This window comes from Felis catus, chromosome C2 (assembly GCF_018350175.1).
Source record: "Felis catus isolate Fca126 chromosome C2, F.catus_Fca126_mat1.0, whole genome shotgun sequence".
NCBI classification, from domain to species: Eukaryota; Metazoa; Chordata; class Mammalia; order Carnivora; family Felidae; genus Felis; species Felis catus.
In genome coordinates, this window is record NC_058376.1 from 42,477,572 (window position 1) to 42,500,623 (window position 23,052).

Below are 23,052 nucleotides of genomic sequence, written 5' to 3' on the forward strand. Positions count from 1 at the left end.
TGACTATAGAGAAGAGGCGGATGGTTGCCAGAAGGAAGATGGGTGGGGGGATGGGTTGAATGGGTGATGGGAATTGGAGTTACGATTGTCATGAGCGCAGGGTGTTGTATGTAGGTATTAAGTCACTATATTGCTCACCTAAAACTAATATTGCTTTTATGTTGGCTAACTGAAATTTAAATAAAACATTAAAAGAAAAAGGAAAAAAAGAAAGAAAACACATAACTTCCTGAGGAAAAAAAAAAAACTGATTCCAGTAAACAAACCTTTTTTTTTTTTTTATTTTTTTTTCAACGTTTATTTATTTTTGGGACAGAGAGAGACAGAGCATGAACGGGGGAGGGGCAGAGAGAGAGGAAGACACAGAATCAGAAACAGGCTCCAGGCTCTGAGCCATCAGCCCAGAGCCCGACGCGGGGCTTGAACTCACGGACCGCGAGATCGTGACCTGGCTAAGTCGGACGCTTAACCGACTGCGCCACCCAGGCGCCCCAGTAAACAAACCTTTATAATTATTTTGCGAAAGGAACTACTTCTTTATTTGCAAATATAGACAGTACTTAACTGTAATTTGATATTTTTCATATAAATTATTTTATTTGATCCTTAAAATGATTCAGTGATGTGTGCAGAACAAATAAAACTACTCAGTATCAAGAGAAAATGAATTTGGGACTTCCAATTTGGCTAAGAAGAAGTACATGGACTAGATTTATTTTCCTGCTCAAAATACATAAAACAGTGGTTTCCAGACACTGGACAACAGGTAGCAGAGTATTGGTGATGCCCAGGGGAAGGCTGTTTTCTTCATAAAATGTTATAGCACCTTATTATGATCTTAAATGATATGCCCATTTGCTTCTTTACTAATTTGTGGTCTCTCTCCCTCCACTAGACACTGCAATGGTCCCTTGGTTCCTGTACATTTCCACATCTGTTTCTCAAGCCTCCCCAGTTAACTCTGCAAGTTCCTTCCATCCTTCTAACACATTTCCCTTTGCTTAAGTTAGCTAAGGAATTTTCTGTGACTTGCAAAAAAAAAAAAAAAGTTTTAAACCTAACCAAAACCTAATTACCCAATTTTTCAACAAACATCCTCATAAAATCATCAAGTTTTTTGAAAAGTAGTAATAAAATAGGTATTAGTTACAATGATAGAAAACAAGCTAATTAGCAAGTTATCAAATTATTTTCATATATTTTGGTAAATTAAAAATAAATAAAGTATGGATGCCTGGGGTAGCTCAGTCAGTTAAGCGTCTGACTTCAGCTCAGGTCATGATCTCACAGTATGTGAGTTCGAGCCCCACCTCTGGCTGTGTACTGACAGCTCAGAGCCTGCAGCCTGCTTTGGATTCTGTGTCTCCCTCTCTCTCTGCCCCTCTCATGCTTATGCTCTACTTCTGTCTCTTAACAATAAATAAACGTTAAAAAAATTTTTTTAAATTAAATAAATAAATAAATAAATAAATAAAGTAGGGGTGCCTAGGTGGCTCAGTCGATTAAGCATCCAACTTAGGCTCAGGTCATGATCTCACAGTACATGAATTTGAGCCCCACATCAGCCCCACACTACCAGCTTGGAGCCTGACTGGGATTCTCTCTCTTTGCCCCTCCCCCACCAGGGCTTTCTCTCTCTCTCTCTGCCACTCCCCCACTCACACTTTCTCAAAAAATAAACTTTAAAATAAATAAATAAAGTATGAATTAAATATGTTTGTTCAGCAAACTGTTTTACCTGTGTAATTAAAACCAACTTAAAATTAGAGAAAATGCAGATAAATGAATATTTAGATAATGCCGATGCTATATGTACAATGTTCACTAGATAAACATCCCAATTTACACCTTGCAATTTCACCTTTGTCTCTTTGACTCTCAATTGGGAAAATGGGTGATGAGAGACAAATAATCTACCAGAATTATCACTACGCCCTATGTGAACTTTAGGGGGAGAAGGCTAATTTGATATTCAAACAGTTTTCACATTTATGTTACTGATGCCAAAAGTTAGAAGAATAAACATGGCTCCACTTTGACCTATCAATCAACCGTAACATTTGGTCATACTACATGATTATGCAACAACATCCAAAATAAAACTGTTTGGGAATAAAATTCTGAAGTCAATGACCTAAAGCTTAGTAAACAAGGAACACTGTTCAATTTAAACCTTAGGTGGAATATTTATTTTGAGTAAAAGAACAGCATATGCATTTGAAAAAACACTTTTCCAAATGATGTCAAAAATATCTCCTTGCTGGGCATAACAAGTCTCGTAGGGCTCATTCGTTGATTTTAAACATCAGTTATATTTCCATGGTGTATTTACTTGCAGATTTTTATTTTGTTTTGTTTCGTTACTCAAATGGACGACAGCGGTGCTTACCAGTGACACAGCTCCTTAGATCAGGGTAGGCGTCGGTTGACTGACGTGCAGCAGTGAACAGTCCAGCTCGGAAAGAGCCAAGACAATCTGGAAACACAAATGTAATCTTAGAGTAGACACATTTACCTCATCTGAAATCATGGTGGAAGTAGAAATTATCCAAAGTGATAGAATATTTATGTTCCTGTGGATTTATAGGATTCAGCATTCAAAACGTGAGCCCTAAATGTTTCCATCCACCTTTTTGAAAAATTAAGTATCTATAAGCAAGATGACAATACATACAGATGACAATAAGGAAAGACAGGCTTATGGAAGCTTCTTCTCAGAGAATAACCTTAAAGCAAGAAGTGAAACGATCTTAGGTTAACAAAAAAATTTATTCGCAAATAAGTCTATGTTCTTCATTCTGCAGCAGAGAGCTAAAGTTACCCTCAAGTCTGTAGATCAGAGCCTGATTTAAAAGCATCTATAATTAAATCAATAGACTAACTTAGTGTTTCTGGTCACTGTAGGCAACTTCTACTTTTCCTAGTGTTGCATATAGATTAATATAATAATATTTGTGTAATGCCTCAGTATTACAAAGTAGGTTTACTTCATTCATGTTATTCCTCACTACAACTCTGGGAAATTAGAGCAATCTGGCAGCAATAACAGCTGAAATAACAGATAAAATACTTATATACTTAAAAAATAAAGTAAAATACTTACTTATATACTTTAAATTAACTAGGAGTCATTTAGTCTCAACAACATAACATTTCTTAATAGTCCCTCAAGACAACATTGTATAAACATATATGTATGTATATATACACGTATATATCTTACTTCATTGTACAGCTAATCACAACTTACTAAAAAAGTGGTATTTTTATTATCTTTTGCTGACTAACAACCCCCAAAATCAGAAGCTTAAATAACAACTCCATTTTAGATTAAATTTTAGGTCAAATATTTAGAAAGGGTTTGGTTGGGCTGTTTGTCCCTGCTGCACATAAGAGTCAGCCAGGGTGGCTAGGATCGGAAGATCCACTTCCCAGATGGTTTTTCACTCACATGGCTGACAGCTCAGGCTCCTTGGCATTTCTCTCTATACACATGTCATGTTTCAGGGCTTCTCACTGTGGTTGGGTTTCTCTTAGCAGGCTGGTCCTAAAGTGGTACTTCTTTTGTAGTAGCTAACTTCCAAGAGGAATAAAGCAGAAACTGCCAGGCCAATGAAAGAGGCATTTTGTCACCTTTGCCACAGTGTACTGATCAAAGCAATCCCAGGGGCCATCCAAAGTCAGGGGGTAAGGGGGCACTATATTTTTATGAGCACTTCATGCTGCTGCATAGAAGTTATTGTTTCTAATTTATTGCTTGTTAAACATTACTTCATGGCAAGCAACGACCATTTTTGTAATCCCCTCTACCAATGAAAGATACTCAGGTTGCCCCCAACATCCCACCTCCACAGGTGCACTGTGATGGACATCTTCATATGTGTCTCATTAGTATATGCATAAGAAATTGATACCTGGGGGGTCCAGAATTGTGAGATCATTAGATAGGCAGGTACTTTGTGACTCTCTAGAGGTGCATTCCCACCAGAGAGCACAAGAATTTCTATACCTTGGCTGTCTAATTTTTGCCAGAATAGGTAATAAAGTGACATTGCATATTGTTTTTCTGATTTCTAGTGAGATGCAGCATACCGTTATGTCATCTAAAAAACTTTTGAGGGGCACCTGGGTGGCTCAGTTGGTTAAGCCTCCAGCTTCGGCTCAGGTCATGATCTCACAGTTTGTGGGTTTGAGCTCCAAGTCGGGCTCTATGCTGACAGCTCAGAGCCTGAAGCCTGCTCTGGATTCTGTGTGTGTGTCTCTCTCTCTACCCCTTTCCTGCTCATTTTCTTTCTTTCTCTCTCTCTCTCTCTCTCTCTCTCAAAAATAAACAAGCGTTAAAAAATTTAATAAAGAAATAAAAAATTTTTGAGTATCCTCCTCCGAAAATTTTCATTACTTACTAACCATTTTTCTATTGGCAGTTATTTATTGTTCATGTGGGTGTGCAGAAATTTAAACATTTATAAATATCATCTCTCATTCTATTATCTGTCTCTTAAACTTTTACGTGTCTTTCAAGAGAAGTTCCTAACTTTGTTGTAATCAAATTTACCAAATGCTTTGCCTTATGGTTTGTGAATTTGCAGGTGTTTTTCCATGCTGTTGATTACAAAGATATTACAAAGATATTCTACTGTGTTATTTCTTTAATTTATTTCTTTAATTTCATGGTTTGTCTTTAACATTTTTGTCTTTATTCCACCTAGAATATACCATTACATTTGGTGGTATTTAGGAACCCAGATTTATATTTCCGGTTAGAGTTAGCCATTCTCCCCCACACCATCTTCTCAACAACCCACAGTGATGTGTGGTGTCATCTTTATCAGATATTAGGTTGGCATATATACATAGGTCTCTGAACTCTCTAGGTTGATTAGTCTACATGTTCTGACAATATTATATGGTTTTCTTTATAGCTTTGAATTAATATTTGATGAGGTACTTCCTCCTTTTATATTTTTAAAGGTTTATTTAGACATAGGTGAACTTTTATTCCCTGATTTAAATGCTAAAGTGAACTTACTGAATTCCTTTAAAAAATCTGAAATTCTAAATGGGATTGCTTTGACTATATAGATCAATTTGCAGTTAACTGATCTCTCTTTAGCATTACTCAATTCAAGATCATGAAATGTCTTTCCATGATTTCAGTTCATCCTCTATATCCTTAATTCAAGCTTAAAAATTTTTTCTATAGAGATCTTACAGAATTTGCAGCTATAGAAAAAGGTATCATCTTTTCATTTTCTAGTGGACTACTGTTTGTGTAAGAACTACTACTGATTTTTATAGGCTAGTCTTAGAGCTATCTAAAAATCTCCTATGTGTTGTAATATATTGTCTAAGGATCATTTTTATTTCTAGGCATATCATTGTATCAGTTATAATTAATGCTAGGTATATACTTTGCCCATGAGCTATACAGTTCCTATTTATTTTTCTTTCCTTATTTCATTGGCTATAACTTCCAGTGCTTCTCTTCTTGTCCTCAACCATAGACTATATCTAAACTTTATCCAGTAAGTATAATTACTGCAGATTTTGAGTTTTTCCTTCCTTCTTTCTTCCTTTTTTCCCGTCCTCTTTTTCTTTCTTTCCTTCTTTTTTTCTCTCCAGTGGTGTGTATATCATTAAAGTGACCATACATGGCAATTTTCCCAGAACAGTCCTAGTACTGGGTAGTATTGGTCCTGGACAAAAGTATCAAAATTTGTAAATTATATGGTTATTCTGTATAACCCTCACCAAGTTCAGAAAGTTCCCTTAAAATTATAGTTTGCAAAAAGGTTTTATAATTAAGCTCTGAATTTTATCAACTGCTTTTTCTGTATGAACTGAAGTAATAATATACTATTTACATGGATAATTACATTGATAGATTTTCTGATGTTAAACCACTCTTAAATTTCTGGAATAAACCTAATTTATTATGATATACTCTCTTTGATACATTTTAGATAGATTGGATATCATATTATTTTCTTGTGTTGGTCTTACCTGATTTTGACTTTTTAAAATTTTTATTTAATTTTGAAAGAGAGAGACAGAGCATGAGTGGGGGAGGGGCAGAGAGCGAGGGAGACGGAATCCGAAGCAGTCTCCAGGCTCCCAGCTGTCAGCAGAGTCCAGTGTGGGGCTTGAACCCACCAACAATGAGATCTTGACCTGAGCCGAAGATCATGACCTGAGACGCTTAATTGACTGAGCCACCCAGGCACCCCTTACCTGACTTTGGAATCAAGATTATACCAGCCTTTCTGAATAAGCTCACAGCATAGAATCTTATTCTCTCTTCTAGGGCAATTTTATAAGAGAAAATTTAACTTTTTTTTTTTTTTAATATGGAAGAAGTCATCTCTAAAACATCTAGATCTAGGAAATCCGGAAGAGGGCTTTGGTTGAGGTTTTACTTTTTCACTAGTTATTTATAACCAAGTTATCTATATCTTCATGTAAAATTATAGATGTTTCCTACTTTTCTAGGAATGTATCCATTTTATCAAGTTTTCAAATATATTTTGGTATAGCTGTTTGTATCATTTTGTGATTATATTTTATTTTATGATACTCTTTATTTTACCATTATAAATTCAATCAATGTTGGACTTCTAGTATTTCTTCTTTTTATCCTACACCTTCTATTTTGGCATTTCCTCTTTCCTTCTTTTTCTTTTTTCCTTAATTATTCTTGCTAAAGATCAGGCTAACTTAATAACCTTTGCACCAAATGCAGTTTTGCTTTTGTGAATGTTCTCTTTTGTTTTGTTTTCCTTTTAACTTATTTCCATGTCTATTTTTGTTATTATTTTTTGCTATTCAGTGTCAAATTTAAGAATTTTTCTTGATTTGTATGTTTAGGTCATCTTGTAAATTCTCCAATGTGTTTTTTCACTGCTGCTTCAGAGGTCACCACCCAGTCCCCACACACACTAGGTAAATCCAGACTTCAGCTTACCCATGGATTCCTCACATTTCTTGTTGTTTTTCATTTTATGTTGTTATCATTAGGGCCTGGAATGCCAATGTTTCTCCTGAGATGATTTTAAGAGAAGGAGTCAGCAGTTTGGGCTAGGTCACCAACTTGGCAAGAACTAAATAACTAAAACTTATTTCTAACGTTTATATTTAGGCTCAGAATTAGCATTTTTCCAAAAATTTTCTCTCCCATTAATAAAATCATCCATTCTATCAGGTGATATTTTAAAGGCTCATATAAATGGTAGAGTTATTTATTCTATTTTCTAAGGAAAGAACACAACTCAAAAACTTATGTTTGTATAATGAAGCCCCAGAGAATTTCTGACCAAATTCTATGTTTCCAGTGCAGCACATAGGATATGTGGATAAATTGAACCACTTTCTAAGCCTCTGAACCTCTAAATCTAAACACTGCCCACTGTGTTAGTATTAGTGGTCTAATTTCTTAGGTGTCCTTATCTTGCTGCAAGTTTTCTGAATGAGCTATGATAATTAGTAAAATTATGTTAGATTTACCAAAGACAGGATTACAAAGTTTTTGTTTGTTTGTTTGTTTGTTTCCAATTAGGGCCATTGGCCTCTAGAATGCACATAATCAAATGACAGAAAGGTTTAAGTTAGGTAGAGCATTTCTTTTCTGTTTTCAGCAGTGGGATTCATTGCATATGCCTATATAATAACTAAAGACCCAAATATAAAATATGAATCAAAAAATAAAACATAATAAAAAGTATATATTTTTTATATTATGAGTTGGTTAAATAATAATACTTTACATTTCAAGACAGTTCCATGCAGTAAAGAACCTATCTGCATACATATACTTATTTGTTATTCCCAATAGGTCCAAAGTTAGAAAATATAATTATGGTGTACATTTAAATGCAGAACCTGAAAAGCTAAATAACTTGCTTAACCTGACACAGTAGAAATTTTTAGACCTAGGAATAGAGCCCACATCTTGTGTTTTCATTTTTTTTTCCTTTGTTTGCACTTGTTTTTTCTACCAAGCTGCCACATAAGATAAGCAAAGAGAAGAAAAAGTTGAGTCGAGCCAGAAAAGAGGAAGTTGAGAAGCATAAAAGGAGAAAAAAAGCAAAGTATTTTATTAAAGGCATTTCCCCAGAATACATAATACTGTATTAAAATGTTATTTATCTTCATCCAAATATACTCTGTGATCAAAGGTCTGTGCTTCTAGAGTACTGATATCTGCAGAAACACAGCTACATTACATAAACCTAAGAAACAAGAATTAATACTATTTTTTAAGCTTTTAATTTTTCATAGCCAAATAGTATCTTTTGTTTTTAAATAAAATATGTAAATTCCTACCTAAAATTGAGTAGCTGAAGCAGCCTTGATATTCTAATTTTTCTCCATTTTAACTGTATAAACATTTAGTTTTTGTTTTAGAAAGTGAGTAACTTTACATGTGTAACTTTACAAGAGAAGAGAACTTTTTCATGGATGTGTATCTATACCCCATTGCTCTTTAAGATACGGCAGCTAAAGATTTTAGAGAACCTTGCTGCATTTTCACATCTATAGACATGAGTAATATTACTACACAGTTTTTATAGTGTCCTCTTTCCAAATTTGAAGGAAACTGTTTAAGTTTGTTATCAGCAGCTAGAAAAGGGAAGGAAAAAAATAAAATGGGAATAGAGGGGGAGTCAAGGAAGAAAACTAAAAAGGACTAGCATAACATATTCCTCGATGTACTTTCAAAACATCATCTCATGTTATTTCTTGCTAGAAACGTATTGGTAAATTGCTGTTATCCATCTGACCACTGAGAAAACTCGGGCTCCTTGAGGTAAAGTAATTTTAAGATCTTGCAGTAGATACGTATTAGATTGGAAATTATAGAAAGAAATTATAATAAGTCAGCTGGAAAACACCCCGCAGCCCACACAACATGGGTTCAAATGGGTCATGCCATGAAGATCTAAGAGATACCACTGAACTGATGTCTTACAACCGTTAACACAGGTAAAATGAGATGGAGTATATTGCAGTTAAGTCTCCTTGGCTCAGGATATGCCACATAAGTAAGAATTCAGACCGTCATGGATACAAAACATGTAAGAGTAACCACTTCAGGAATTATGAAAAAGGGCACGTGGTTCTAAAAGGGTGTTCTACCCAGTAGTCTTGGGCTCTTCTCTTGCTAATTGTCCTGAAGGGAAAATATAAGAACATACCATCATTTCAGTATAAATTTTCCTAGGAAAAGGGGAAACGTATAAATCTAAAGACCATCTAAAGATGGTCTCTGAAACTTCAGAAGCAAAACAAAAGCAAACAAAAAGTAAAGCCCTAAACTATAATGAAACTGTCTAACTTCAAGAGAAATGAATGCATTTAACAGAAAGAGTTATTTGCAACATTATATTAATAACTCTAAGCTGCATAGTTATTAATGCGTATAAGATCACATTTCTACTATTCTTTCTCCAAGGAAGATTTTTCATTTCTGCAGTGCTTGAACCCTCAAATTGGCTTGGATAAGAGCTGGGTGGAAAGAGGTACAAATGGTGAATATTCTGAGCCTAAAGGAGGAGGGAGAGCATGCCTGTGTAGGTTGGACCTACAGAGAATTCCATCAGAAAAAGGGGATTTTTGCAGATTTGCAAATTATAGTCTACTTTTATTGTTTGGAAATATTGACAACTTTCCCAAGTAATATTAATATATCTCAACATTTGCTTAAAGCAAACTGGAGCCTTGTTATCTTTCATGTCTATTGAGTTGAAACCATCTAATCTATTTGGGTGTAGAAATACCACCTCCCTCCTTGAGAATCCAGAATGGTATCCAAAGGCAAAACATGGGTAGGGATACTTCAGGGAATAGTGAAATGATGTTTCAAAGAGAGATACTAGTAATGATTTCTATAACTATTTTAATTATGATGATTTCTGTCATAAGCTCTGGGGAGTATAGAGATCTTTCCTTTCATTAAGAGATAATCTATAAGCTCCAGTTACAAAGTAAACAAGCCCTAGAGTATAATGTATAGGATGGTGACTACAGTTAATAATATTTGAAAGTTGCTAAGAAAGTGGATCTTAAAAGTTCTAATCACAAGAAAAAAAATTTACTATGTGTGGTGATGGATGTTAACTAGACTTACTGGGTAATCATTTTGCAATATATACATACACATATTAAATATTATGTTGTATACCTGAAACTAATCCAACATTATATGTATGTATGTTAATTATGTATCAATTTTAAAAAGATAATCCAGGGTGTCTGGGTGGCTCAGTTGGTGAAGCGCCAAATTTGGCTCAGGTCATGATCTTGCGGTTCGTGAGTTCAAGCCCCACGTTGGGCTCTGTGCTGACAGCTCAGAGCCTGGAGCTTGCTTCGGATCCTGTGTCTCCCTCTCTCTCTCCCTGTCCCCTGCTCACGCTCTGTCTCTCTCTCTCTCTCAAAATAAATAAACATTAAATAAAAATTTTTGAAAGGTAATCCATGAAAATTCACATGCTTATAAAGAGTGTCCTGATATATAAATATAATTTATCAACAGCTCACAGACCTTTATAAGAAAGATATGAGAATGAAAAATGCTAAAAGTCAAAATGCCACATGGTAATTAAAGAACCATTTCAAATTTTTCTACATGTCTTTAAATAAAAGGACAGCAAAACTGAATATAAAATGAGATATTACTCCCAAGGCAAATTAAATTATATTGGATGGAATATATGGATGGAAGATTGGACTTGATCAAATCGAACTTCCTTTCCATTTCTAAGATTATATGATTAAGATTCTTTGAACTTACCTAAGTATTTTGGATAAAAATAATCCTAGGAAGAAAGAAAAGAGAAAAATATATCTTAGCAAGCCTAAATTTCACTATACAGTTAAAACTCAATTTTATCATGTGTTTTGTATTAATGATGCAAATATATTACATATAAGTATCACTTCCACGTTACATTTTTGCTATAGTAAAATATAGCAAGAGTAGGTAACTAATAACATTAAGTCAATAAGATGCTTAGCTTAACTCAATATTGATCAATAAAATCATGTCACAAAAGCTTCTAATCTGAAAACAGGCTCTATTGAAGATGTTAAATATAACATATGCCCTCTATTTGTAACTCCTTTAATTTTTCCATAATGATCAGATACCCAGGTGACACATTTCATGTCATGCTGATGACACACACCAGATTTAATGCTGAATAACAGTGCCATAATTTGAAATTAATTAAAGTGAACATTATCTTTCAGCATCTTCTGTACATGTAATCCCTTACTTACAAATTGGTTACGTACCGAAAGCTTGTCTGTAAATCGGTAATTTGGGCTAAGGAATGTACTTTACCAAATGGAGAAAAATGTTAAAAATGATTTCTGCAGGTAACATTTCTAGGCTGGTTCCCCAAAGCCATCTTAAGCCACAATATATCTAATATGTAACATTAGTAACACAAAAAACCAGTGCTTCAACAGAAAAACATACTCTAGTAAGGAACATACCTGGTCCAGTATAGAGTCAAAGTCTTCACTCTTGCCTCCTCTCACATATACACCTACACAACACTTACCTACTAGTTTATAAGGATGGGATCTCCCACCAAGTGATTCCAACAGTGGTGTTTTCCTCTACAGAACAAAAGCCAAGAGGACAAGCAACGACGAATGGGTTCAAAGAGAGATGATGTGAGGGGAAAGGAAGATATTAGTGGCAGTGAAGAGGTGAGCAATAGGGTGGATACTGGGAGTGCGGACTATTACAGCATGGACAGGGAGAGGCTGGGGTGGGATAGAAAATGAGAAGCAGTCACAAATGTTTTTTCCTTTCTCCCTTTTCTTCATTACTCTCTCTGTCATCTTTCGCTTTCATATATGAGGCCAATGTCAGAAAGTGGAGGAGAGGAAGCACATAAATGAGGTTCCCTTCGCCACTACTTTCCATCTTCTCCACTATGGTCTTCTGCCTCACTCTCCATTTGCTATTCAGAGGCTAAGCTACCAGAACATATCTATGGCATTAGACATATGTACTCAAGTATTTATGGGCAATGTAATAATATAATATCTCAGGGATGCAGGCTTGCCTTAAGCAATCCAGCAAAACAAAACAAAAATTAGACTGGGTGGGGTAGAGAACAGGCAAAACAAGAATGGCTGATTGCTAATAACTGTTGAAGTCTCGGGAGGTATACTATATATACCACATATATGTGTGTGTGTATATATATATGTTATAGTATAGTATATTACAGTATAGTGTATAGTATAGTATATAAATACATACTATGGTATTTAAATTTCTATAATAAACAATATAATATTTTACACCCCACACAACAAGAGTACTGGTCTGCTATACTGTGTGAAATAAAATTTTGTTGCCTTGTCAATTGCTTACCCACACAAAGCAACAAAACTGAGAGACAAACGTGTTGACTTAATCCTGGAGAATATTACAAACGATTCCTTGGATATCTTGGGGAAAAAAATGTCTTTGAACCTGTTAGAATATGTAGAGGTAAAAGGATTAAAGAGGAACTGTGGAGAACACAAGCTGTTACTGTCTTGGACAAGTTCTCTAATACAGACAAATGTTCCTATTCATCCTCTCTCATCTAGTGTCACGGTCCCAGAAGCCACTGCCAAGCTGAAGGAGATACTTTGTATATGTCTTCTCCCTCATTTCATGTTGGTTATATAGTTCATCTCAGGAAAAGTATCTGAGGTAACCCTGAGAGGTATCAGATTTGAATTCTCACAGTCATCCTCATCCTAACTTTTAGAGGCACTGTTTATAATCCTGTTTTCCACAGGCATATTAGCAAACACCCTCCCCCAGGGAAACTGGGGGACTACAGATCAGGTCGAGGGCTCCATATTTCTGTATGATATTTAGTGGTCTTTATGATTAAATTCTTCGAGACTAACTTGGAAAAATGTAGACACTAAATATATATATTCTAACCCCAGGAATTACTGATCATATTAGGTGGACTCAGGAAACATCCCAAGGATCTTTGTTAAAGATTCTACTCAGGGAATATAATACAGTCATGAATTCTTCAGTAAGTATTCACTGGGTACCAATTATGTACCAAACTCTGGATCAGAGGGCCTTGTTTTCTAAAGCCTGGTAAAAAATGCCAATGGAGAGATTTAATGAAGTATAGTGATAATGCAGTCACACACACACACACACACACACACACACCACTTGAGACACCTTCTTCCCCATCTACCCAATACCACCAAATTCTGGTTGGGAGAAAGTATTTATAAACCATGAGGTCAAAACTATTGCTGACTCTGAAGTATGAGGAAATCATAGTTTGGTCAGAGCACATGGCTATGGCAGCAGTGTCTCCCTAACAAAGCCCACTTTCCTTTGAAGGTACTCCCTACTGAAGTGCTTCAGTGGTTACACGTGGAAGGCGATATACACAATTAACTTTGTAAAGGAACACAAGGGAACGCGGATTCAAGCTGGAAATGTTCAGTCTTTCACTGTATGGCTAGTATGCTAACTTATTAGCTTTCATGAATTCTTACCGTTTCTGGGTTATTTTCAAAGATCTCCCTGGCTTCTTCCTTATTGCACAGTTCTTCAATACATTCTCGTTCCAGATTACCCTTTTTTGTTTCTTCAAACATAGAATTTGCACGGCGTTTCCTAATCAGGACTTGTGAAGCATGCTGCTTTGACAAAACTGAAGGAAAAAACAAGTTGGGGGGGGGGGGAGTAAGTCTTTCATTTCTCCACTTAAAATATTTTATTAAACAGTGAGAATTAAAATCATTGTCTGATTGTGAATTGCATAACATTTAAACTCAGTATAGGTGAACTGAGAAGAAAAAATGCAGGTACATAAGCACTTTGGTTAACAATTCAAAGAGCGGGTTTGGTGTGCAAACTATAGCACTTGTAGAATGATCCACACAAATCATTCAAGTTCACACACAAGGTCAAACATACCAGACAATATTTACTGTTCACTTTATTATGACCATACTGGAAAAAGCATCATGCTGAAATGTCTATATCAAAAGTTACAACCACACATCTTTAAAGCTGGAGTAACAAACCTTCTCAATTTTAATGGAAAACCACATGATCTCTGTAAAGATAGAGAAATGCAGGAGTACGGTCTATTCAGCTATTTGAAAGATACCTGATGGGCTAAAACACTTGATTTATTCATACAAAGGAAAATAGGAATCTTTGAAACAAGGAAGACCTTATACAAAGCACAAAATACAGAAGGCAAAGGGAAAAAAATTTGGTAATATCGACTACATAACAAATTTTAAACAACTGAAAAACAACAACAAAAGTAACAAAACAAAGTTCAACATCAAGCGACAGACTAGAGGAAAATATTTCATGATATAGAATGGAAAAAAATCACACATTATAGAATGTATAGACAACTTTTGCAAACTAAAACAATAACAACAGCATTAAGACAATGAATAATGAGAATGTGTGCTCATTTGGTGGCTCAGTCAGTTAAGTGTCCGACTTCGGCTCAGGTCATGAACTCACCATTTGTGAGTTCGAGCCCTGCACTGGGCTCTGTGCTGACAGCTCAGAGCCTGGAGCCTGCTTCGGATTCTGTGTCTCCCTCTCTCTCTGCCCCTCCCCTGCTCATTTTCTGACTCTCTCTCTCAAAAATAAATATTTTTTTTAACGTTTATTTATTTTTGAGACAGAGAGAGACAGAGCATGAATGGGGGAGGGTCAGAGAGAGGGAGACACAGAATCCGAAACAGGCTCCAGGCTCTGAGCTGTCAGCACAGAGCCCGACACAGGGCTCCAACTCACAGACGCGAGATCATGACCTGAGCCAAAGTCAGCCGCTTAACCGACTGAGCCACCCAGGCGCCCCTCAAAAATAAATATTAAAAAAAAATTTAATGAAAATTGTCTGGGATGCCTAGGTGGCTCAGTTGGTTAAGTTCAGCTCAGGTCATGATCTCCCAGTTTGTGAGTTGGAGCCCCGTGCCCTGCCTCAGATTCTGTGTCTCCCTCTCTCTGTTCCTCCCCAGCTTGCTCTCTCTCTCAAAAATAAACATTAAAAAAATTAAAAATGAAAATTGTGGAATGCCACACCTATAGCATAACCTGATATATATATTAGCCATACTTGTAGATATGTAAGTATCATGTGGACAAATTCATAGAAAAGAGTTTGAGAAGACAAACTACTGATTGCAATTATATTTGGAAAAAAAAAAGACAGTATGAAGCTTTGGTGTCATTGCTTTAGTATGTAAACAGAACATTGTTTTATAGTACAAATTTTTTAAACCAAAAATAAAATCTACAAATAATTTTTTAATCTTGATTTTAACCACAAATGGTTCTTTCATTAAGATAAGCAAGTAATATAAATAGATAATTTTGTTTTTCTCTTATTATCTTATTATCTGGTAAATAAGGCACACACAACAGATGACAATAGAAGGAAGAAAAAAAGCAAAAGAACTAATTAATCAAAAATCTTTCAAGAGGGAAGGAAGTAACGTTACTATTTCTCCTACTTGCCAAAACAGATGTTAAAATGTGATGATTAAATAAATAAAGTGTCTGGGTTACATTTTTAGCTCTATGTTTTACCATTTTTATCAGTGTTCATTAAGATCAAGATTAAATCAAGGCTGTATGTGTCTAACAGATGGGTTTCTGTGAGCACATTACCTCTCAAGTGTGCTACTATCCACAATGAAAGAGTCTGACATGGCCAATTATTTCATTTATTTGAAATAGTCTTAAGGATGCTACTTTGTAATAAATATAGCAAAAACATGTCCCTTTTGAACTTCAAAGCAAATACGTAAGTTTTTCTGGGGAAAGCAAGAGCATAATTTTTGAAAGATAAAGACAGTGATTAAGTAACCAAAAAATCAAGGTCAAATGCACTTAGGAAACTAACCATAAACATCACTCTTTGGTATTTCTTCCTTATGGAATGTTAAGTTTTGGACTTTAGATCTTAATATTGGTATCTAAGAATATCTGGTCCCCTGCAAGGGACCCTGCTACAGGACACAGAACAGGGTTGATAACACAGACTATATTCATATTTGTGAAAGGGAAAGCTTTCAAGTGTCCAGAGAGAACTAAGGTAGACATTTAAAGGAATGCTTACGTAAGTTTATACAAGTAGAAGGAAACAAAAAAGCCTCCATTATTTCAGAGATGATGAAACTCACATAAAGAGCATGCAAGATAGTTACCCTAAGTTATAATAGCAAAATTAGGACTTAGATGCCAATGTCCAGACCTGTGACTATCCATTACTATTTGCTGCTTCTCAAAAAAACAGAGGGTTCGTTTTCTCCATTGATTAGAGGAATACTAAAAAGGAAAATTATTAACACCTCCGTCCTAAAGGATAATGAAGCTAACAATAAATAACTAATTTTGTCTAGATTTGAATGTTTATGTTTTATTTCATCTAGGTTCAAACCAATAATGCTTTAAATTGTCATGGTACTTAATAATTTTCAATGTGTATATTATTTCATTTTGATCCTCACATAAATAATGAAATAAACTAGAGTGTAGAATTATCATCCCCACTTTCCTTGAGTTACTTAAACTTAAGCTGAGAGAGGCTTCATGATTTAGCCCAAAGTCATAGAGTTAGGATGTGGTCTAATGGGACAGGGATTCAAATATACCCATCCTTCTAATAAAGTGCTCTTTCCTCTGTATATTCTGCCACTAAATGACCACAATGTACTTGATCTAAAAAAAAAAAAAAAAGAAATTATGTGACTGTGGCATGGACAAGTTTGATATCTTCAATAAGACATTTACTGCCCTTTAGAAAATAAACCCATCCATTTAACAAGTGTGCTTTCAAAGAAGTCTGCTATTCCTTCTCAAAAAAATATAAACATGACATTACAGATCCGAATTAAAAACTACAGAACTGTAGGATGAGAAAAATATGTGCGTTAGAAGTGCTTTAACCAGATGCCTCTGTCTATCCACCTAAAAGCATCCACCCTGCTGAACTACTCCATTATTAAAAAGTTCCATTATTTATCAGAATAGTCATGGTATATAAGCATATGTATGCTGTTTTTAAATGATCTCCTTCAATACTAATCACAACTGTTCTAAGTAGACAGTAATTGTCCCATTTTATACATGAACAAACTACAACTCAGGGAAGCTGAGTTCATCTCACCAAGTTCACACAGCTGATCACAGAGCCAAGCCTGCCTCCAAAACATGTTCTCCTTTTGCATTACTACACTGTGGCTAGTCATTTGTTTCACTTCTTTGGGTCAAGAAGTATTTCAAGTAAGCCTTTGTTAAAACTCAACTTTGCTGCTTGAAATGTGTTACATTCAGATTCAAAATTTCAGGTTATTAGGTTCAGTTAAGAGTCTTTCAAGTTAGAAGAATGATGGAACTATTCACATTTTTAACTTATCTGAGTCCTCCCTTCTTCAAACAGTGTCCATAGCAGGTTCAACAACTACGTCAATAACATAACCATTGTTCAAACATTAACTGGAATTCTTTCTTGACATTGCTTAACAGCCTTCAAATGTTCCTCTTTCTGTGGGGGCAAATCTTTTTTTTTTGAGCACAAAATTTGATTGTCTTATCTCCAAAAAAGTAATTTATTGTTATTGGTACTTCATCAAAGCACCTGTAACAAGGATAAGCATTATCCTTATTAATAATTAAGCATTATTAATAATAAGTATTAGCATTGCCTCTGCTCACAGGAGAATTTCCCAGTGTTCAATTCAGTTCCACCACGGTCACAGGGAGGTACTTTCCTCAGGCCCTTTTCCCACTTAAGTTTTCAAACTTGCTACCATCTGTTCAGGGGGTGAGGACCACAGATCCGCAATTTGCCCAAAACTGATCAGTCAGATGTGAGTGAGGTTTCAGACAAGGGAGATGAAGAAGGTTCATGCTTTAGGAAAGTCCATCCTCTGAATCTTCTCCATTCTGTTCTCTTGTCCTTCGCAAAGCTGGTTCTCATATCCCTCCTTCCGAAAGCTCATCTTTTTTTAGTTCTGCTTTCTGTCTCTCTTTTCCCCAGGATCTACTTATCTGGCATCCCAAGAATGAAAAACTACCCTAGAAAATGTGTCTGAGAATCTCTGGTAGAATTTGGGTTGGCAGAGTGTTTGAATCCTTGTTTCTGCTTCAGTCTGGGATGAAGCAGGGGAAAATTGCTTTCAATGTACAAATAGAACAACTAGACAATACTCTGAGATATAACTGTGCCTCATATGTGCCAACTGTTGAAATGGCATGTTTTCATTAGTCAAAGCCTGAGAAACATAGAACTGCATGTAATATAGAAGAACTGTTAGTTAATAATGATGGGAAAACATATGCCCAGATATTACCAATTGTATTTAAAATAATCACATGATAATCAAATGTAAAATGTTTCATTTTTTTCCATAAAGATTTCTCCCACAGAATATTTCTAATTGAGGAAGGATATTTTAAAATATGAAGGTTGCAGGGACTATGAAAAACCAAAAGATAGATTTTTTTTTTTAAGGCAGGCTTCATACCCATCACAAAGCCCAATGTAAGGCTCAAACTCATGACCATGAAATCATGACCTGAGCTGAGATCAAGAGTCGGACGCTCAACTGACTGAGCCACCCAGGCACCCCCCCAAAAAAAGATAGATTTTCAATTAGGCATTTGTCAGACTGTATAATTATTACCAATTTTCAGAGAAGCTTGGGCTAGCTTTCAGGAAGATATGCTATGTCTGTATGCATGGTACACTTCAATCTTTTTTTAAGTCAATTTTTTGAAGACAGCTATTACACTTACTTTTCTCTAAAGTTCTTACTTTTGTTTACAATGAGGACTATGCCGCTGAGCAACTGATTGTTCTCATATTTTTATGTTAAAGGTTAGAAACGTGTTAGAAAAAAGTATTCTCTAAAGGTGAATTATCCATTCTCCAAGACGACTAAGCAATAAATAGGCTAGTAAGAAATACTTTAAAAGAGTATAAGGAATAGATCTGGATAAGAATTTAAATCTGGGAAACAAAAAGAGGAAATAATCTGTGAGTTACCTGTTGTACATATAAAGCTGAGTCCTGGAAACATCTGGATTAGAAGAGATGAAGGTCGGCTTTCATTTAGAAGTTGAAAAGCCATTGATGGCATTAAAAAAAAAAATGCGACCATCGACCCCCATTCTGGATGAGGAGGGAAACAATGCCTGAACTGTTTAGCCACAACTGGAGTGACATGGACCTTTCCTTACTCCAGGATTTAATTATGACTTTAATTTACAGTCCCTATTCTAGAGTGGGTGGGGATGGGGGAGAACAAATCAAACACTCTGCTATTGTTTACCCAAGGTTAAAACCTTTGATTGTAGCCATAGACAGAGAAAGTGGTACATGTCAGTTATTCCTTCCAAAACAACAAATACTTCTACCCAAAAGACAGCTTATTACCCAGAAAACAAAACAGAACAAAACACTACGTTAATCATTTCTTTCATTTGACTTGTTTCCTCTTGGTGAGTGATAAATTACGGTACTTCATTTGAAGGGACTCAGAGTTCAGAATTTGGCAAGGTGTGGAGAAGAATTTTCTATAGTCCTCTCTTTTCTTCTCTCGACTACCACACTGCAGGCTATACTTCCTGAGGCTACAGCAGGAGGCCTCTTTTATGACGTGCACAAGATATTTCACGCAGTCAGCTCTCCTTGTCTTTTTTATCTCCTACACACTAGGACACCAAAACACCATCTGATTTTGACGTCATGTACCAAGAGGTTACAGCCCAGGAAAAGTTGTGTTTTTGTTCTATTTGACCTATTTGTTAGGATAGCATCAATTAATATTATTAGTTCACTGGCCTGTGTCTGTGTTTATGTTTGGAAAAGCAACAGGCAAACTGTTCCTGGACGTTTTTAAAGGCAACAATGAAAGAGTTGGCCTAATTCTGCACTATCCTACTGCCTGCAATATCTCCCAGATATGAAACAAGACTTAGAAAGACTCTAGATGCTTCTCCTTTGACTCCTAGGATATATCTTTCTTTAAGTGCTGATGTGAAAATGAGATTATTTGGAATATTGGTATAGTATTGAATAAATGCTTAGAATTCAATTTTTACATTTTTGCTAGCCCCTTGTTGACTTTCTAAAACGCTGTAAGATACAGTATAAATAACAATGGAATAACATAATTTCTTTTAAAAAAGGGAGAAAGCGATTGGGATAAGGAGTGGGAACAAGAAGGATAGTAAAACAAGTAATAAGGAAAGGTACACTTAACATACAGAAACTCAGGCTCACTTAAAAAAGTTAGCCACAAAATTTAAAAAAACTACCTCTCTCATTCCATAATAACAAAAATAATAAATTAGGCAATTGTGTTCCACTTGACAAGGCATTATGGACTGAATGTTTGGCATTATGGTCTGAATGTTTATGTCCACCTCCCATCCCCTACGCCCTGAATTCATATGTTCAAGTAGAAATCCCCAGTGCAGCTGTATTTGGAAAAGGGGCCTCTAAGGAAATAATTAAGGTTAAATGAGGTCATGAGGGTGGGGCCCTAATACCATACGATTAGTGTCCTGATAAGAGGAAACATTAGCAAGCTTGCACACCCCATCCGGCCCCCCCTCTCTCTCCCTGCAAGCATATGGGCCCTGAGGAAAGGCCACGTGAGAACACAGTGAGAAAACAAGGTCTGCAAGCCAGGAAGAGAGTCCTCACTAGAAACTAAAGTGGCCAAAACTTTCATCTTGGATTTTCCAGCCTCCAGAACTGTGAGAAAATATTTTCTCTTGTTTAAACCATGTAGTCTATGATATTTTTGTCAGAGTGGTCCAAGCAGACTAACATATAAGGCAAGAAGGTTGGTGACTATTTCTAGATGCTCTTTAAAGACATGGAAAGTGGTGTTTATGGTTAGTGATGTTAAAGAGCATTCATCTGCTCTCTATCCAAGACAGCATTAAAATGACTGCAGGAGAATTTTAAAAAGGAAAAACCAACAACAGTTGAGACAATGGGAAGGGTCTTTGGCAGATAAGAACTTTAACAAATTCTCCAGAAGCTGGAAAGCTGAGGAAAACCTATTAATAAATAAGGGAGAGGAAGCCTTGACCCAAAATACACCCATAGAGATATAACAGAAGTAAGAATGCTCTTGCCTTTGGGAAATAAAAGCTCAGAAAGACTGTAATACAGCATTTAGTGGGAGAGTGGGAGAAAGGCAACTAGAAGCAGAAGATTAATTTGAAAGTCCAGCAATGACACAGCACTGGTTTCCCAGTACATCACAAAATACATGAAGCAGTACACTTAGAGTAGGCTCAATAAACATTAATTGTATAAATGAATCATGTAATGAGTGTACATAGAGCTACCTGCTAACTCTCCCTTTAAAAAAAAAAAAAAAAGAAAGGAAGAAAAAAAAAAAAAAAAAGACCAGCAGGAAGCCACACAATGGAGTCACCTAAAGCCTACCCAGTACTGTTGCTTAAATATGAAGAGACAACCAAGAATCCTCAGAAATATGGAGGAAAAAAATTAACAGCTACCAATAGCATGAAAAAGAAAACCAATATGAGAAAAAACAGGCAATTCAGAGAAGAGAACTTTAAAAAAACTTTTTTAAAGTCTAATGAATATCGTCATAGTGACTTAAGAAGATAATGAATCCGTAAAAGGATGAAAGTAAAATCAAAGAAAAAAATACTTCAAGAAATTTACAATATGATTGCCAGCATAGAAGGTTTGAAAGAAAAAGTTAAAGAAATCTCCTGGAATATAGAGCAAAATTTTAAAGATATAAAAACATGAGAGTCAAAGTCATGAAGGATCAATTCTGGAAGAGTTCTAGAAAGAAAACAGAGGCTATGGAGGGAGGAAATTATCATGTAAGTACAGGTAGAAAAATTTTTGGACCTGATGAGAAATACTAATGTTCATATAAAGATGGTATTAAAGACACAAAAGATAACTTAAAAATGTATACTAAATATCCTAAAATAAATTGAGAGGATCTGGCATGCATAAAACAAAAGTAGGCTGCTATGAAAAGGGAGGAGAGAATTAAAATACGATTTTGAAATAAAAAAGTTAATGGATAAACTGAAAAACAGAATGGACTACTTTTCTCTCCCACCCCAAGAAAGTCACCCCCATTTTTATTCCTATTGCACTGACAAAAATTTAAAAAGAAGTTCATGTCTAATGTTGGTAAAGATGAGAGGAATTAGGGACTCTTAAAATCTACTTTTAAAACCAAATTTCCAGGGAGAAATCTAACAATATATACCCAAAGCCTTTAGACATTCAGCTAACCATTCTATTTCTAGGAATTTAATCTGAGGAAATGAATATGGACAAATGTAAAGAAACACTTATGAATATGTTCATCACAGTATTATTGATACAAGCAAAACACTGGAAATAATGTAAATCTCCAAAGATACATTTTTGGTTAAATATATTATGATGAACATATATGAAAGAAAATTATAAATCTATTTTAAAGTGTGACAGAATTTATGGATACAAAAGCCATCATATCTTAATTTTATTTTTTTAATTAATTAATTTTTTTCAAATTTACATCCAAGTTAGTTAGCATATAGTATAATAATGGTTTCAGGAATAGAATTTAGTGATTCATCACTTATACATAACACCCAGTGCTCATCTAACAAGTGTCCTCCTTAATGCCCTTTGCCCATTTAGCCCATCACCCTACCCCAAATCCCTCCAGCAACCCTCAGTTTGCTCTCTGTATTTAAGAGTCTTTTATGGTTGGTCCCCCTCCCTGTTTTTATATTATTTTTGATTCCCTTCCTTTATGTTCATCTGTTTTGTATCTTAAAGTCCTCATATGAGTGAAGTCATATGATACTTGTCTTTCTCTAATTTTGTTTAGCATAATACACACTAGTTCCATCCACATTGCTGCAAATGAGAAAATTTCATTCTTTTTGATGGCCAAGTAATATTCCATTGTATATATATACCATATCTTCTTTATCCATTCATCAGTCGATGGACATTTGGG

At 35.4% G+C, this 23,052-nt stretch overlaps 1 protein-coding gene across 2 annotated transcripts in view; it reads right to left on the reverse strand.

Annotated features, from left to right (window-relative positions):
• The window catches only part of PROS1 (protein S), a 69,624-nt gene that overhangs the window by 33,441 nt on the left and 13,131 nt on the right, over positions 1 to 23,052 (reverse strand). The window contains exons 1-4 of one of the 2 annotated variants that reach the window (XM_023238875.2): positions 19,071 to 19,210; positions 13,540 to 13,697; positions 10,787 to 10,811; positions 2,390 to 2,476 (exon numbers count right to left, since the gene is read on the reverse strand). In XM_023238875.2, coding sequence (XP_023094643.2) covers positions 2,390 to 2,476; positions 10,787 to 10,811; positions 13,540 to 13,697; positions 19,071 to 19,185 — 385 coding nt within the window. In that variant the 5' untranslated portion in view covers positions 19,186 to 19,210. Of the gene's footprint in view, positions 1 to 2,389; positions 2,477 to 10,786; positions 10,812 to 13,539; positions 13,698 to 19,070; positions 19,211 to 23,052 lie in introns of those variants that run through there. The other variant, XM_011285987.4, reaches the window with a different exon arrangement.